This window comes from Haematobia irritans, chromosome 2, assembly GCF_050003625.1.
Source record: "Haematobia irritans isolate KBUSLIRL chromosome 2, ASM5000362v1, whole genome shotgun sequence".
Classification (NCBI taxonomy): domain Eukaryota; kingdom Metazoa; phylum Arthropoda; class Insecta; order Diptera; family Muscidae; genus Haematobia; species Haematobia irritans.
In genome coordinates, this window is record NC_134398.1 from 38,493,886 (window position 1) to 38,508,852 (window position 14,967).

Below are 14,967 nucleotides of genomic sequence, written 5' to 3' on the forward strand. Positions count from 1 at the left end.
AACATTATTTAACAGAAACATACATTTGTTGGCCACGTGGAGCAGTGGTTAGCATACGTTCTGACTTCTTTTAACGAACCAAGAAAAAAAAACAAGTATAAATGGCCGTAAGTTCGGCCAGGCCGAATCTTATGTACCCTCCACCATGGATTGCGTAGAAACTTCTACGAAAGACTGTCATCCACAATCGAATTACTTGGTTTGCGGTATCTTAAATCGTTTTCTAAATTGTGAGTTAGTCCATACGTGGTATACATTAGACAAAAAAGTATGTGTAGGTAAGTATACAAATAATTACGAATCGATATGGACTTTTGCACGGTACGTAGGGAGCCAGAATTGAAATATGGGGGTCGCTTATATGGTGGCTATATACAATTATTGATATGGACCAATTTTTGTGTGATTGGGGATCGATTTATCTGAGGGCTATATATAACTATAGACCGATATGGACCTAGTTAGGCATGGTTGTTAACGGCCATATACTAGCACAATGTACCAAATTTCAACTGACTCGGAAGAAATTTGCTCCTCCAAGAGGCTCCAAAACCAAATCTCGGGATCAGTTTATATGGGGGCTATATATGATTATGGACTGATATGGACCACTTTTGGCATGGTTGTTAAATATCATATACTACCACCACGTACAAAATTTCAACCAGATCGGATGAATTTTGCTTCTCCAAAAGGCACCGGAGGTCAAATCTGGGGATCGGTTTATATGGGTGCCATATATAATTATGGACTGATATGAACCAATTCCTGCATGGTTATTGGATACCATATACTAACATCACGTACCATATTTCAAACGAATCGGATGAATTTTGCTCTTCCAAGGGGCTCCGGAGGTCAAATCTGGGGATCGGTTTATATGGGGCTATATATAATTATGGACCAATTTTTGCATGGTTGTTAGAGACCATATACTTACACCATGTACCAAATTTCAGCCGGATCGGATGAAATTTGCTTCTCTTAGAGCAATCGCAAGCCAAATTTGGGGGTCCGTTTATACGGGGGCTATACGTAAAAGTGGACCGATATGGTCGATTTGCAATACCATCTGACCTACATCAATAACAACTACTTGTGCCAAGTTTCAAGTCGATAACTTGTTTCGTTCGGAAGTTAGCGTGATTTCAACAGACGGACGGACATGCTCAGATCGACTCAGAATTTCACCACGACCCAGAATATATATACTTTATGGGGTCTTAGAGCAATATTTCGATGTGTTACAAACGGAATGACAAAGTTAATATACCCCCATCCTATGGTGGAGGGTATACAAATTGTGCCCATAATGCCAAAATTATAAACAAAACACATGTCCACACATACATAAAATGCTGCTCTCAAGGCGAAAACACATGCTGTTTTTTTTTTTCAAATGTCTATTCTCTTGGTTCCGAATGTCTATTCTCTTTACTCCAAATATTCATTCTAATATTCAAATTAAATAATATTTAGACTTAAGCATATCAAATTTTTGGCCTTGTCATAAAACAGTTTTCCGAAACAACATACAAGCGGTTTCACAGAAATTGCTCTCTTTTCATTCCCTCGCTGTGTTATGTTGATATCTTTCGTCAACCCTCCCGGTTTCCATCTCTATTTCTTTCTCTATACTCTCTCTCTCTCTCTGTCGCTCTCTGAATAAAATATCACAACATATACATGTTTACTCGAAATTTGTAAATTTGTATATGTTTACATTCACACATATTATTTTTATAAAACATTCATGCCCCAAACATAGGGTAAGTGCAGCAAATGTGGTATAGGCTGGTAATGTGGTATAGTAGCTTTTTTCTCTATCTAACAACATACGAATAATTAAACCAAGCTGAATAGATTGTGGCTGTCAGAAAATGAAGCAATCAAAGATCAATTTGATTTTTGCAACTCTTTCTTTGTGCCAGTTGAAAGAATTCACATTTACCTGTGCTCGAAGGTTTTTTTTAGGTGAATCTTAATCATTTCGTTTTTGTGAAGATATATTTTAAATTTATTAAATTTCGGATGTAAATAACTGACGAGTACTAAATACGCATAAAATGTATGCAATTGCGATACACATATTGCATTTATTTTTTTTTACAAAAAAATTTACATTATGGTGTACCACATTACCTGCACATTTTATGAATTCGTGCTTAATGTGTTTTTTAATAAATTCGCAAATATATCCGAAATTATGGGTTTCTTATTTTTCGTTCACAGTTGCGTCGATGGCTAACACTAGAAAAATGAATGTGGTAAAATCTCAGCCTTGTCGAAGAAAAACAAAAAAATTGGCTTTCGAAAAACAAATGGGTATACCACATTTGCTGCACTTACCCTAATATATTCTAACATATGTGTCCCAAACATTTTGTGTTAGTTTAGGAACATTACATGTTTGCTCTTAAATATATTGTGTTTAAAAATTGTGCCCGAAACACATTTTGTTTATATCGGAACATATGAAAAACATATTTTTCTAACAGTGTAGCTTTGGAATGGTTTGAAAGATAGTTATGCCGATTTTTCGATTTTTTTTTTTTCGTTTAAAGACGAAGTCAATTTTCAAAGAAGACTAAAAAAATTCGATTTGTAGATATTCAACGTTTTTTTGACAAAATGTCGATTTTCGACATCCCTATTTGACTGTCGATAGTTGTAGACACACTTGTATTGAAAATTACATTTTTTGTCCGGTTCTTTAAATTATTACGGGGTTTCTACAACAAAAAATCTTTAATTTTTTAAAAGAAAATGAACCACTATAAATTGACAGAATTTTTTTTTTAATAAAATCAACCCCTATAAATAGACAGTAATAAGATTTTATTGAACTCATATGTATGGTATGTATATACTATTTATTATATAATATTATAAACATTTATAAATCATTCATAAAACTTAAAATCTAACACAATTAATTGTGGACAAATGGGATTTTTATTATTGTTGTTGTTGGTAAACACAAATACTTTAATATATTTATTTGCATTTATAGGTGTACTTATATATGTATATGGAAGAACTTTTGAACATTTAAAAATTAATATTTGTAAATTGGCACTTAATGGGGATTATAAAAGAACAAAAAAAAACTAAACACTACACAAATATTCTATTATCTATGTATATCTTAGATTATAGATTTCTATAATGTATGGGGGCGTATACTTTAACTAAAACAAAGATAATACTACAAAATTTCATATATGATATTATAATATCATATTGCTACAGTTATGTCAAGAGCTAATCATCATATGATATATGACATACTGAAATGTTGAACGAATGCAAAAAGTATTAATTATGCTCTTATTATTCCATTTGAAATACTTGTGCTGTTTACCATGGATGAGAGTAAAAAGGTAATAAATTAATTTAATAGAAAATTTCGCCAAAATTTAATTTTATAGAAAATATTTTTTTTATTTATTTTTATCGTAAATTTTTGCACAATTTTATTTCCATAGAAATTTTTGTCTAAATTGAATTGTTAAAGAAATTTTTTGCAAAATTTTATTTCTATAGAAAATCTTTGCAAAATGTTATTTTCAAAGAAAATGTTGTCAAAATTGTATTGTTAATGAAAATTTTGACAAAATTTTATTTCTATAGAAAATTTTAAATAAACTGCATTTCTATAGACAATTTTTGTAAAATTTTATTTCTATAGAAAATTTTTGTAAAATTTTATTTCTACAGAAAATTTTAACAAAAATTTTATTTCTATAGAAAATTTTTGTAAAATGTTATTTCTATAGAAAATTTTTGAAAAATTTTATTTCTATAGAAAATTTTTGAAAAATTTTATTTCTATAGAAAATTTTAACAAAATTTGTATTTCCATAGAAAATTTTTGAAAAATTTTATTTCTTTAGAAAATTTTTTAAAATTTTATTTCTACAGAAAATTTTAACAACATTTTTATTTCTATAGAATATTTTTGAAAAATTTTATTTCTTTAGAAAATTTTTTAAAACTTTATTTCTACAGAAAATTTTAACAAAATTTTTATTTCTATAGAATATTTTTTAAAAATTTTATTTCTATAGAGAATTTTTGAAAAATTTTATTTCTTCAGAAAATTTTTGAAAAATTTTATTTCTTCAGAAAATTTTTGAAAAATTTTTATTTCTATATACAATTTTTGAAAAATTTTATTTCTATAGAAAAATTTTGCAAAATGTTATTTTCAAAGAAAATTTTGTCAAAATTGTATTGTTAATGAAAATTTTGACAAAATTTTATTTCTATAGAAAATTTTAACTAAACTGCATTTCTATAGACAATTTTTGTAAAATTTTTGTAAAATTTTATTTCTACAGAAAATTTTAACAAAAATTTTATTTCTATAGAAAATTTTTGTTAAATGTTATTTCTATAGAAAATTTTTGAAAAATTTTATTTCTATAGAAAATTTTAACAAAATTTGTATTTCCATAGAAAATTTTTGAAAAATTTTATTTCTTTAGAAAATTTTTTAAAATTTTATTTCTACAGAAAATTTTAACAACATTTTTATTTCTATAGAATATTTTTGAAAAATTTTATTTCTTCAGAAAATTTTTTAAAACTTTATTTCTACAGAAAATTTTAACAAAATTTTTATTTCTATAGAATATTTTTGAAAAATTTTATTTCTATAGAGAATTTTTGAAAGATTTTATTTATTCAGAAAATGTTTGAAAAATTTTATTTCTTCAGAAAATTTTTGAAAAATTTTTATTTCTATATACAATTTTTGAAAAATTTTATTTCTATAGAAAAATTTTGTAAAATTTTATTTCTACCGAAAATTTTAACAAAATTTGTATTTCCATAGAAAATTTTTGAAAAATTTTATTTCTCTTGACAATTTTTGATAACTTTTATTTCTATAGAAAATTTTTGAAAATTTTTATTTCTAAAGAACATTTTTGACAAAATGTTATTTCTACCGAAAAATTTCGTAAAATTTTATTTCTATAGAAAATTTTTGTAAAATTTTATTTCTTTAGAAAATTTTTGACAAAATTTTATTTATAAAATTTTTATATAGACAATTTTTGACAAAATTTTATTTCTATCGAAAATGTTTTAAAAATTATATTTTTGAAAAAAATTTTATTTCTATAGAAAATTTTTGAAAAATTCTATTTCTATAGAAAATTTTTATTTCCATAGAAAATTTTTTTCCATAGAAAATTTTTTTCCATAGAAAATTTTTGAAAAATGTTATTTCTATAGAGAATTTTTGAAAATTTTTATTTCTATAGAAAAGTTTTGTAAAATTTTATATCTTCAGAAAATTTTTGACAAAACTTTTAATATTTCTATAGAAATTTTTGCCAAAATTTTATTTTCATTGAAAATTTTTGAAAAAATTTATTTCTTTAGAAATTTTTTGACAAAATTTTATTTTAAAAATTTATATATTGACAATTTTTGACAAAATTGTATTTCTATAGAAAATTTTTGAAAAATTTTATTTCCATAGAAAATTTTCGATAATTTTTTTTTCTATAGAAAATTGTTGCAAAATCGTTTTCTTATCGAAAATTTTGTCAAAACTTTATTTAAAAAAAATGCTAGCAAAAAATATTTTGTAGATATATAAATCAGAAAATTCTACATAGAATTTATTTCTATGCGAAATTTCAACAAAATTTTATTTCTTTTGTTTATTATTGTTGGTTTATTCTTCAATCATTATTGTTGTTTTGATTTCAGCTCAAAGTGTAATTCACTTGTGTTTTGATAATTGGTTTACAGTATCATGCATTAATTTCATGCATTTGGACGTTAATTGCGTGTTTCAGTATCAGGGTAACATAGGGTTGTCAGATGATGCTTGCCGAAATCCGGTATATTGCGCCGTACATTCCGGGATTTGTTGGGACAATCAAAAACAGTCACATTTTTCCAAAATATTTGATCACGTTTTATCACTACACCCTCAAAAAAAAAATCGCTTCTGTAACATATACCCTAAACACATTCTGCTTCAAGCATATATATTTTCAGGATTGGTCCCAACAAAATATTGTTTGTATTGTTCAAACATATTATGTTTCACCTTAGACATACACTGGTAGAAATAAAATTTTAATGAAATTTTCTTTCCATTCTTTTACTTGCAGCAGACTCTCTTTCTAAACACATATGTGTTTATAGGCTATTATATATGTCCCAAACATGTTATGGTAGTTTATGAACATTGTATGCTTGCACTTAAAAATAATTTGTTAAAAAATTTGAGTTCCAAACATATAATTTTTATTTTTTTGGTTAAATTTGCATAAACGCCAAGTCGTAGTCGTTATTGTTTGCAGACTTTGAAATTCCTAAATATGTTGGAGCCTCTGAAACTTTCTCTCAAAATTCCTGCTATGATTTTACATCTAACGTCGAAACCTAAATTCATATTTACTGACATATTACTTTCGGTTTTTGCAAACAAACTTAAGCTTTCGATGCTTCCTTTGTAGTGCCTTTCGATACTGGGAATTTGGATATCGAGATGGACATGGTTTTGGGTATATTTCGAATCAGAGTTGGGAATTGTTATGGTGTCACTAAAGAGTCTATGGTAATGCGAGGGATAAAATTGAATTTTGAAATGTTGGCAAGCTTGACTTATAATTTGTAGAAATTTTCGCTGAAAAACGTGAATTTGAAATAAAATTAGATATTTGCGTATATTTTGTTTACATTTACTGCTCAAGTGACAGCTGATGATTCCAAAGACAGTGATTTGATTTGTTTCTCATAGTGATTAGATTGAATGAAATGGTACAGAATCTGACGACAAATATACATTTAAAAAAAAATATGAAAATCCAAAACCAAAAATATTTTCGAAAGCGGTTTAATTTCAATTTCGTTTTCTTTTCTAAGCAATGGAAAAAAAATAAAACATATACCTTGAGTAATTGAAATTCCGGGATTTTTGGCAAATTTTGTGAAGATTCGGGACACTTCGTGGAGACGAAATTCCGGGACAATCCATGCGAATCCCGGCCATCTGGCAAGCCTAGGGTAACATGAAAAATAAAATTTTATTTCTATAGAAAATATTGTAAAAATTTTGTTTCTATAGAAAAGTTTAGCTTTCTTCTAATTTACGTCCTTTCACACAAGGTTTTCTATAGAAATAAAATTTAGCAAAAATTTTCTATAGAAATAGAATTTCTCAAAAATTTTCTTTAAATAAGATTTTGACAAAATTTTCTATAGAAATAAAATTTAAAAAAAAAATTCTATAGAAATAAAATTTTGACAAAATTCTCTATTGAAATAAAATCTTGCAAAAATTTTGAAAAAATTTTTCTAGAGAAACAAAATGTTGACAAATTATTCTATAGAAAAAAAATTTTTGAAATTTTCTATAGAAATAAAATTATGCAAATGTCTTCTACAGAAATAAAATTCTGCAAACATCTATGGAAATAAAATGTTGGCAAAAACTTTCCAAATAAATTAAATTTTGCAAAAATTTTCTAATGACATAAAATTTTTCAAAAATTTTCTAAAATAATAAAATTTTGACGAAATTTTCTACAGAAATAAAATTTTGCAAAACATTTCTATACATATAAAATTTTTGACAAAAATTTCTATAGAAATAAAATTTTGGGAAAATACAATTTTGCAAAAAATTTCTATGGAAATAAAATTTCAACAAAATTTTCTATAGAAATAAAATTTTGTCAATTGTGAAATATAATTTTCCATAGTAATAACATTTTCCAAAATTTTTTTATAAAAATAATTTTTTTCAAAAATTTCTATAGAAGTAAAATTTCGACAAAATTTTCTATAGAAATAAAATTTTCTATAGAAATAAAATTTGGCAACATTTTCTATGGCAATAAAATATTGACAAAAATTTTCTATAGAAATAAAATTTTGACAAAATTTTCTATAGTAAAAACATATGTCAAATTTTTTTTATAAAAATACTTTTTTTTCAAAAATTTTCTATAGAAGTAAAATTTTACAAAAACTTTCTAGAGAAATAAAAATGTAGAAATAAAATTTTGACAAAATTCTCTATTGAAATAAAATCTTTCAAAAATTTTGAAAAAATTTTCTAGAGAAACAAAATGTTGAAAAATTATTCTATAGAAAAAAAAAATTGTTGAAATTTTCTATAGAAATAAAATTATGCAAATGTCTTCTACAGAAATAAAATTCTGCAAACATTTTCTATGGAAATAAAATTTTGGCAAAATTTTCTATAGAAATACATTTTTTTTTTTCAAAAAAATTCCAAAGAAAAAAAATTTTGCAAAAATTTTCTAATGACATAAAATTTTGTAAAATAATAAAATTTTGCAAAACATTTCTATAGAAATAAAATTTTGCAAAACATTTCTATAGAAATGAAATTTTGGGAAAATAAAATTTTACAAAAAAATTCTATGGAAATAAAATTTCAACAAAATTTTCTATAGAAATAAAATTTTGTCAATTGTGAAATATAGTTTTCCATAGTAATAAAATTTTTCAAATTTTTTTTATAAAAATAATTTTTTCAAACATTTCTATCGAAGTAAAATTTCAACAACATTTTCTATAGAAATAAAATTTTGACAAAATTTTCTATAGAAATAAAATTTGGCAACATTTTCTATGGCAATAAAATATTGACAAAAATTTTCTATAGAAATAAAATTTTGACAAAATTTTCTATAGTAATAATATATGTCAAAATTTTATAAAAATTTTATAAAAATACTTTTTTTTCAAAAATCTATACAAATCTATACAAATAAAATTTTACAAAAACTTTCTAGAGAAATAAAAATGTAGAAATAAAATTTTGACAAAATTCTCTATCGAAATAAAATCTTTCAAAAATTTTGAAAAAAATTTTCTAGAGAAACAAAATGTTGAAAACTTATTCTATAGAAAAGAAAATTGTTGAAATTTTCTATAGAAATAAAATTATGCAAATGTCTTCTACAGAAATAAAATTCTGCAAACATTTTATATGGAAATAAAATTTTGGCAAAATTTTCTATAGAAATACATTTTTTTTTTTTCAAAAAAATTCCAAAGAAAAAAAATTTTGCAAAAATTTTCTAATGACATAAAATTTTGTAAAATAACAAAATTTTGCAAAACATTTCTATAGATATACAATTTTGCAAAACATTTCTATAGAAATAAAATTTTGGGAAAATAAAATTTTGCAAAAAAATTCTATGGAAATAAAATTTCAACAAAATTTTCTATAGAAATAAAATTTTGTCAATTGTGAAATATAGTTTTCCATAGTAATAACATTTTTCAAATTTTTTTTATAAAAATAATTTTTTCAAACATTTCTATAGAAGTAAAATTTCAACAACATTTTCTATAGAAATAAAATTTTGACAAAATTTTCTATAGAAATAAAATTTGGCAACATTTTCTATGGCAATAAAATATTGACAAAAATTTTCTATAGAAATAAAATTTTGACAAAATTTTCTATAGTAATAACATATGTCAAAATTTAAAAAAATTTTATAAAAATACTTTTTTTTTCAAAAATTTTACAAAAACTTTCTAGAGAAATAAAAATGTAGAAATAAAATTTTGACAAAATTCTCTATCGAAATAAAATCTTTCAAAAATTTTGAAAAAAAATTTCTATAGAAATAAAATTATGCAAATGTCTTCTACAGAAATAAAATTCTGCAAACATTTTCTATGGAAATAAAATTTTGGCAAAATTTTCTATAGAAATACATTTTTTTTTTCAAAAAAATTCCAAAGAAAAAAAAATTTGCAAAAATTTTCTAATGACATAAAATTTTGTAAAATAATAAAATTTTGCAAAACATTTCTATAGATATAAAATTTTGCAAGACATTTCTATAGAAATAAAATTTTGGGAAAATAAAATTTTGGGAAAATAAAATTTTGCAAAAAAATTCTATGGAAATAAAATTTCAACAAAATTTTCTATAGAAATAAAATTTTGTCAATTGTGAAATATAGTCTTCCATAGTAATAACATTTTTCAAAATTTTTTTTATAAAAATAATTTTTTCAAAAATTTCTATAGAAGTAAAATTTCGACAACATTTTCTATAGAAATAAAATTTTGACAAAATTTTCTATAGAAATACAATTTGGCAACATTTTCTATGGCAATAAAATATTGACAAACATTTTCTATAGAAATAAAATTTTGACAAAATTTTCTATAGTAATAACATAAGTCAAAATTTTTTATAAAAATACTTTTTTTTAATTTTCTATAGAAATAAAATTTTACAAACAACTTTCTATAGAAATAAAATTTTGCAAATCTTTTCTATAGAAAAAAAAAATTGGTCTTCTTAATTGCTGTTCTTAATACCTTTCTACTCTCACATTCGTTATATTTGTATTTTTATTTTCAGGTTAATCATAGTCTTATTATGATATTTATATTTTGTATAGTTTCCTTATTGTAGAAGATGATTGGGATGGCTGTATGAAAAGCATGATACAGGAAAGCGTTTAATATTTACAGTCTTCAATTATTCATATGAAACATTATTCATCATTTGTGGTCACATTATGCTGCTATCACTCATTAACTTTATCTTATTAGGAGACATTGTATGTTGATCGTTCAGGTAAAATTGTATGTGGGTAATTCTAAATACTAAAATATTAAAAATAAAAATATTAAAATTTTTAAATGTATTTATAAGTTTAATTTTTTTAATTTTGTGAATAGTAGAAAGAAAAAAGTGATTGCGAACTATATTCTAGGTTCCAATATACACAAGCCTAGCTATACATGTTTTATCGCAGGCTAGAGTGAATTTCCTTAACATTCCGTATAAATCTGGAGAAGGGTGTTTGGTGAGGTTAGGTAAAATATGAGTAATTTTTTTTAAATATTATTTGAATGTTAGTTTATTTTATTATAGAATTACCCACATACTATATATTATATCCATATTTTGATACAAAGACCAACAAAATTACACCAGAGTGTAAAAGAGTTTATTCTTTTTTAACATCTGACCCCATTCCTATGCATATTTCATTATCACTTTGTTGTTATATTTTGACAGCTGCACTTGTCGCACCACCACCACTAGCACCAGGTCCTGATGTACCACCAACAACAGTTGCTGAATTAGTCGCATTGTTGTTGACGATTCCATTGCAATTGTTGCCATTGCTGTTGTTGTTGTTGTTGCTATGGTTTGTAACATTTTGCAATGTGTTGCTTGTTGCTGTGACCGCTGGTCGCAGCAGTTCCATATACTGAAATGGTACATGAAAATTTTGCCCTTTATGTTCAACAATCAAATGACCACGACACGATGATGCTCCCACAACATTAACACTTTCACCTTTTTTCAATTGTTCGCTGGGCGGATTTGTAATGGTGTCCTCGGGAAAATTCATTTTCATAACACGCGTTTGTGGAAAACATAATTTATTGCTACCCGTTATGGTATAATTTCGAGATGGGGGCACTGGGGGTGGTCGTTCCTGTAAATTAAAGAATATGTTGGAAAATATTATTTATCCATAAAAAATTGTATTGAATTGATTTTTAATTTAATTTAATTTTTTTTTGGTGTAATTTTTTCTTGCGGTTAAGGGTAGAAAAAAGTTTAAGCAACTGACAGTGAGTCCACCCGTGTGCCGGACTCCAAATGGCTACCGGCTAAAAACCCATCCCTCTTCCCCCGGGGTGTGATTACCACCTCGGAACTGTTTTCGCATTGCTTCGAGGTGGGCCCTACGTGGTCCGTGACCATCTCCTTCTAGTCCGCATCCAGGCTCAAGCTTACATTACTCATGTCGCAGTATCCATGTCAATCTTTTTTCTGTGGTGAACGTGAAATCGCCCTATGGCCTTCCAGTTCTTTTCACTCTGAATCACTCTGGATTATATTTCTCGGAGAGACTTGTCCAATTTCATTTTCTAGCGATTCCCAGCGGCTACATCTAAAGAATGTATGTTCGGCATCATTCACGACCTCTTCTCCTCTCGACGTGAAATCGCCCTATGACCTTCCAGTTCTTCTCACTCTGGATTATATTTCTAGGAGAGACTTGTCCAATTTCATTTTCTAGCGATGCCCAGCGGCTACATCTAAAGAATGTATGATCGACATCTTAAGCGACCTCTTCTTCGTCGTGAATACAGTTATCTGAGCTGAATTTCCCCGAACGAAGCAGATACTTTCGATAGTATCCGTGACCAGAGAGCATCTGAGTCATGTAATACGTTACTTGTCCATATCTTCTCTCTCTAGCCATAACTCTATATCAGTTACTACTCCGGAACAACAACGGATTTTGGGCGACATTCACGAAATACGTGTACGTGTGCCGAACTCTAAATGGCTACCGGCTTAAAAACCCATCCCCCTTCCAACGGGGTATGATTACCATCTCGGAACCACTTTCGCATTACTTCGAGGTGGACCCTACATGGCCCGTGACCATCTCCTTCTAGTCCGCATCCAGGTTCAAGCTTACATTACTCATGTCGCAGTATCCATGTCAATCTTTTTCCTGCGGAGAACGTGATCTAGAAATCGATGGCCTCTCAGTTATTCTCACTCTGTACCATCTTCTGAATTATATTTTTTGGAGAAACTTGTCCAATTTCATTTTCTAGCGCTATTCATCGTTCTGCCAACCGCCTACATCTAAATAATGTAAGTTAGGCATCATCCACGACCTATTCTTCTTGGAAACTACAGCTGTCTGAGCTGCATTTCCCCATACGATGCATATACTTTCGAAAGTATTCGTGACCAGGAAGCCAGCGTGCTGCAATGGTTAGAATGGCCGCCTTGCATACACAAGGTCGTGGATTCGATTCCTGTTTCGACCGAACACCAAAAAGTTTTTCAGCGGTAGATTATCCCACCTCAGTGCACAACATTTTTGAGTGTTTCAAAACTTCTCAAAGTGGTTTCACTGCAATGTGGACCGCCGTTCGTACTCGGCTATAAAAAGGAGTTCCCTTGTCATTGAGCATAACATGGAATCGGGCAGCACTCAATGATAAGAGAGAAGTTCACCACTTTGGTATCACAATGGAATGAATAGTTTAAGTGAGCCTGAGACATCGGCCTGCCACCTAACCTAACCTCCGTGACGAGAGAATATCTGAGTCATGCAAAACGTTACTTCCCCATATCTTCTCTCTCGCCATAACTCTATGTCAGTTATAAGGCGGTGTGTCCATCTGCCCTTTGTCACGTTCCTCCATCGTTCCTGTTATCTATCTCTGGTCTCTTGTTGAATGTTCGGTATGTCTGTTGCGCCTTGTTGTTTAATCTCGAAAACCTTTTGCCGCTCAGTCGCCTGGAGGTCTATTGGATCGTTTCTGCCATTACTTATATGGCTTCCCCCGATACCGTGCGGTATACTGAAGTGATTCTCGGAGCTTCCGTTCTCTGTACTGAAAGCAGCATTTTCGCTCTAATCCGTCTCTGTAGGGTCGGCGCCCAGATCTCAAATCTATAGAGGAGTAGTCATCTCCATGAGTATCTTTCTTGTGTCATCTCCATATCTTTCTGTTAGTCATCTCCATGAGTATCTTTCTTGTGCTTGGGAGAGGACCTCCTACGTTTGCCATCAGTCTGCTCAGTCGCGACGTTACCGTTGCGTACTCTATCTGCCTGGAGTACATTAGTTTTGAATCCAGCCTTAGTCCAAGTACTAGATTGACTGCTCTGTTGCGATTACCATGTCATCTATGTTGATCTCTATGTCTAGAGGCAGATGCCTTCTCGTTTGTACTAGCAGTTCGGTCGTTTGCATGGCTATTTGTAAGTCATGCATATGTAACCAGTCTTTCGCGCGTTGAGCCTTTTCAGTATTTCTCACTTTTATCACAGCGGCTATGTAATCAGCGTAGCCAACAAGGAATGTACCATATGGCATGAGTATCTTCGATATTTCGTCGTATGTTGCGTTCCCATTCCCTTCCTGTCTGGTCCTTTGCATTCCCATTACATGTGCCCCGATTCAAAGCAACGGAAACAACGCTTGACATCTTCCTTCAACTTCATACGAAAGTATGGCTTGCCCCGATACCGTGCGGTATCGGAAGGGAAACAACGCTTGACGCCTTCTTTGTACTTCATACGACAGTATGTCCATACTACTATAATCGTTGTCTCCTTAAGAAGTATATTTGCATAGGCTGCCGGCAGCGAGACAAAAACCCTCTTTGTTCTCTGAAGTTTGTCGTACAGTCATGTCTTCATTCATCACATTCCTAATAGACTCTCTTGCTTCTTCTTCTGTCTTGAGCGCTTCCAGGCCCTAGAACTCTATTGTGGCGTTCGTCTTGATGGTCTGTACAACGGCCTTATCCTTCAGTGTGCACGCGGAAGGTCTCTTTGTCTTCCTTTTTTCCATCACTAAGATAATGGAGCCAGACTAAGTCTTCCGAACGGCTTGAACTTCCACCTCAGCTTCTCTTGGATTCACCTTATCCCTCAAAATTCCCATCACATCCGTATAACTGTGCCCGTCACAGGGCTTTATAACGACGGCATCGGGGAGTTCCCTTGGCGCCTTTTGTCGTGGTTTTCTTTTCGCCCTCGGAAACTTTACGACGGATACTATATTTACCTCTGTGGGTGCCAGCACTTCATTCGATCTCTTCTTCAGCTTCTTTCCTGGGTTTGTCTCTGCTGGGCTGGGTCTGAAGTATCTGCCGCAAAATCCTCATGTATCCTTCTTATCCCTCAAAATTCTCAACACATCGGCACAACTGTGCCCGTCACAGGGCTTTATAACGAAGGAATCGTAGCGTTTCCTTGACTCCTTTTCACGTTGTTCTTCCTTCGGTTTCGTCCTTTCGTGCTCGGAAACTTTACGTCGGAAGCTTTATTTGCCCCTGTGGGAGCCCTCACGCATCCTTCTTGGTATACCCGCTTCCCTATCTTGCTCTAGCATCTTCCAGGTTTTCCAATAGTTACCGATAACATGAAGTAG

General features: G+C 29.2%; 1 protein-coding gene across 2 annotated transcripts in view; it reads right to left on the minus strand.

Annotated features, from left to right (window-relative positions):
- Window positions 1-10,336: 10,336 nt before the first annotated feature.
- dachs (unconventional myosin-IXb-like dachs) overlaps window positions 10,337-14,967 on the minus strand; it is a 100,011-nt gene continuing 95,380 nt past the window's right edge. For both annotated transcript variants that reach the window (XM_075293786.1, XM_075293787.1), the window contains exon 9: window positions 10,337-11,487. In XM_075293786.1, the coding sequence (XP_075149901.1) occupies window positions 11,047-11,487 (441 nt within the window). In that variant the 3' untranslated portion in view covers window positions 10,337-11,046. The remainder of the gene's footprint in view (window positions 11,488-14,967) is intronic.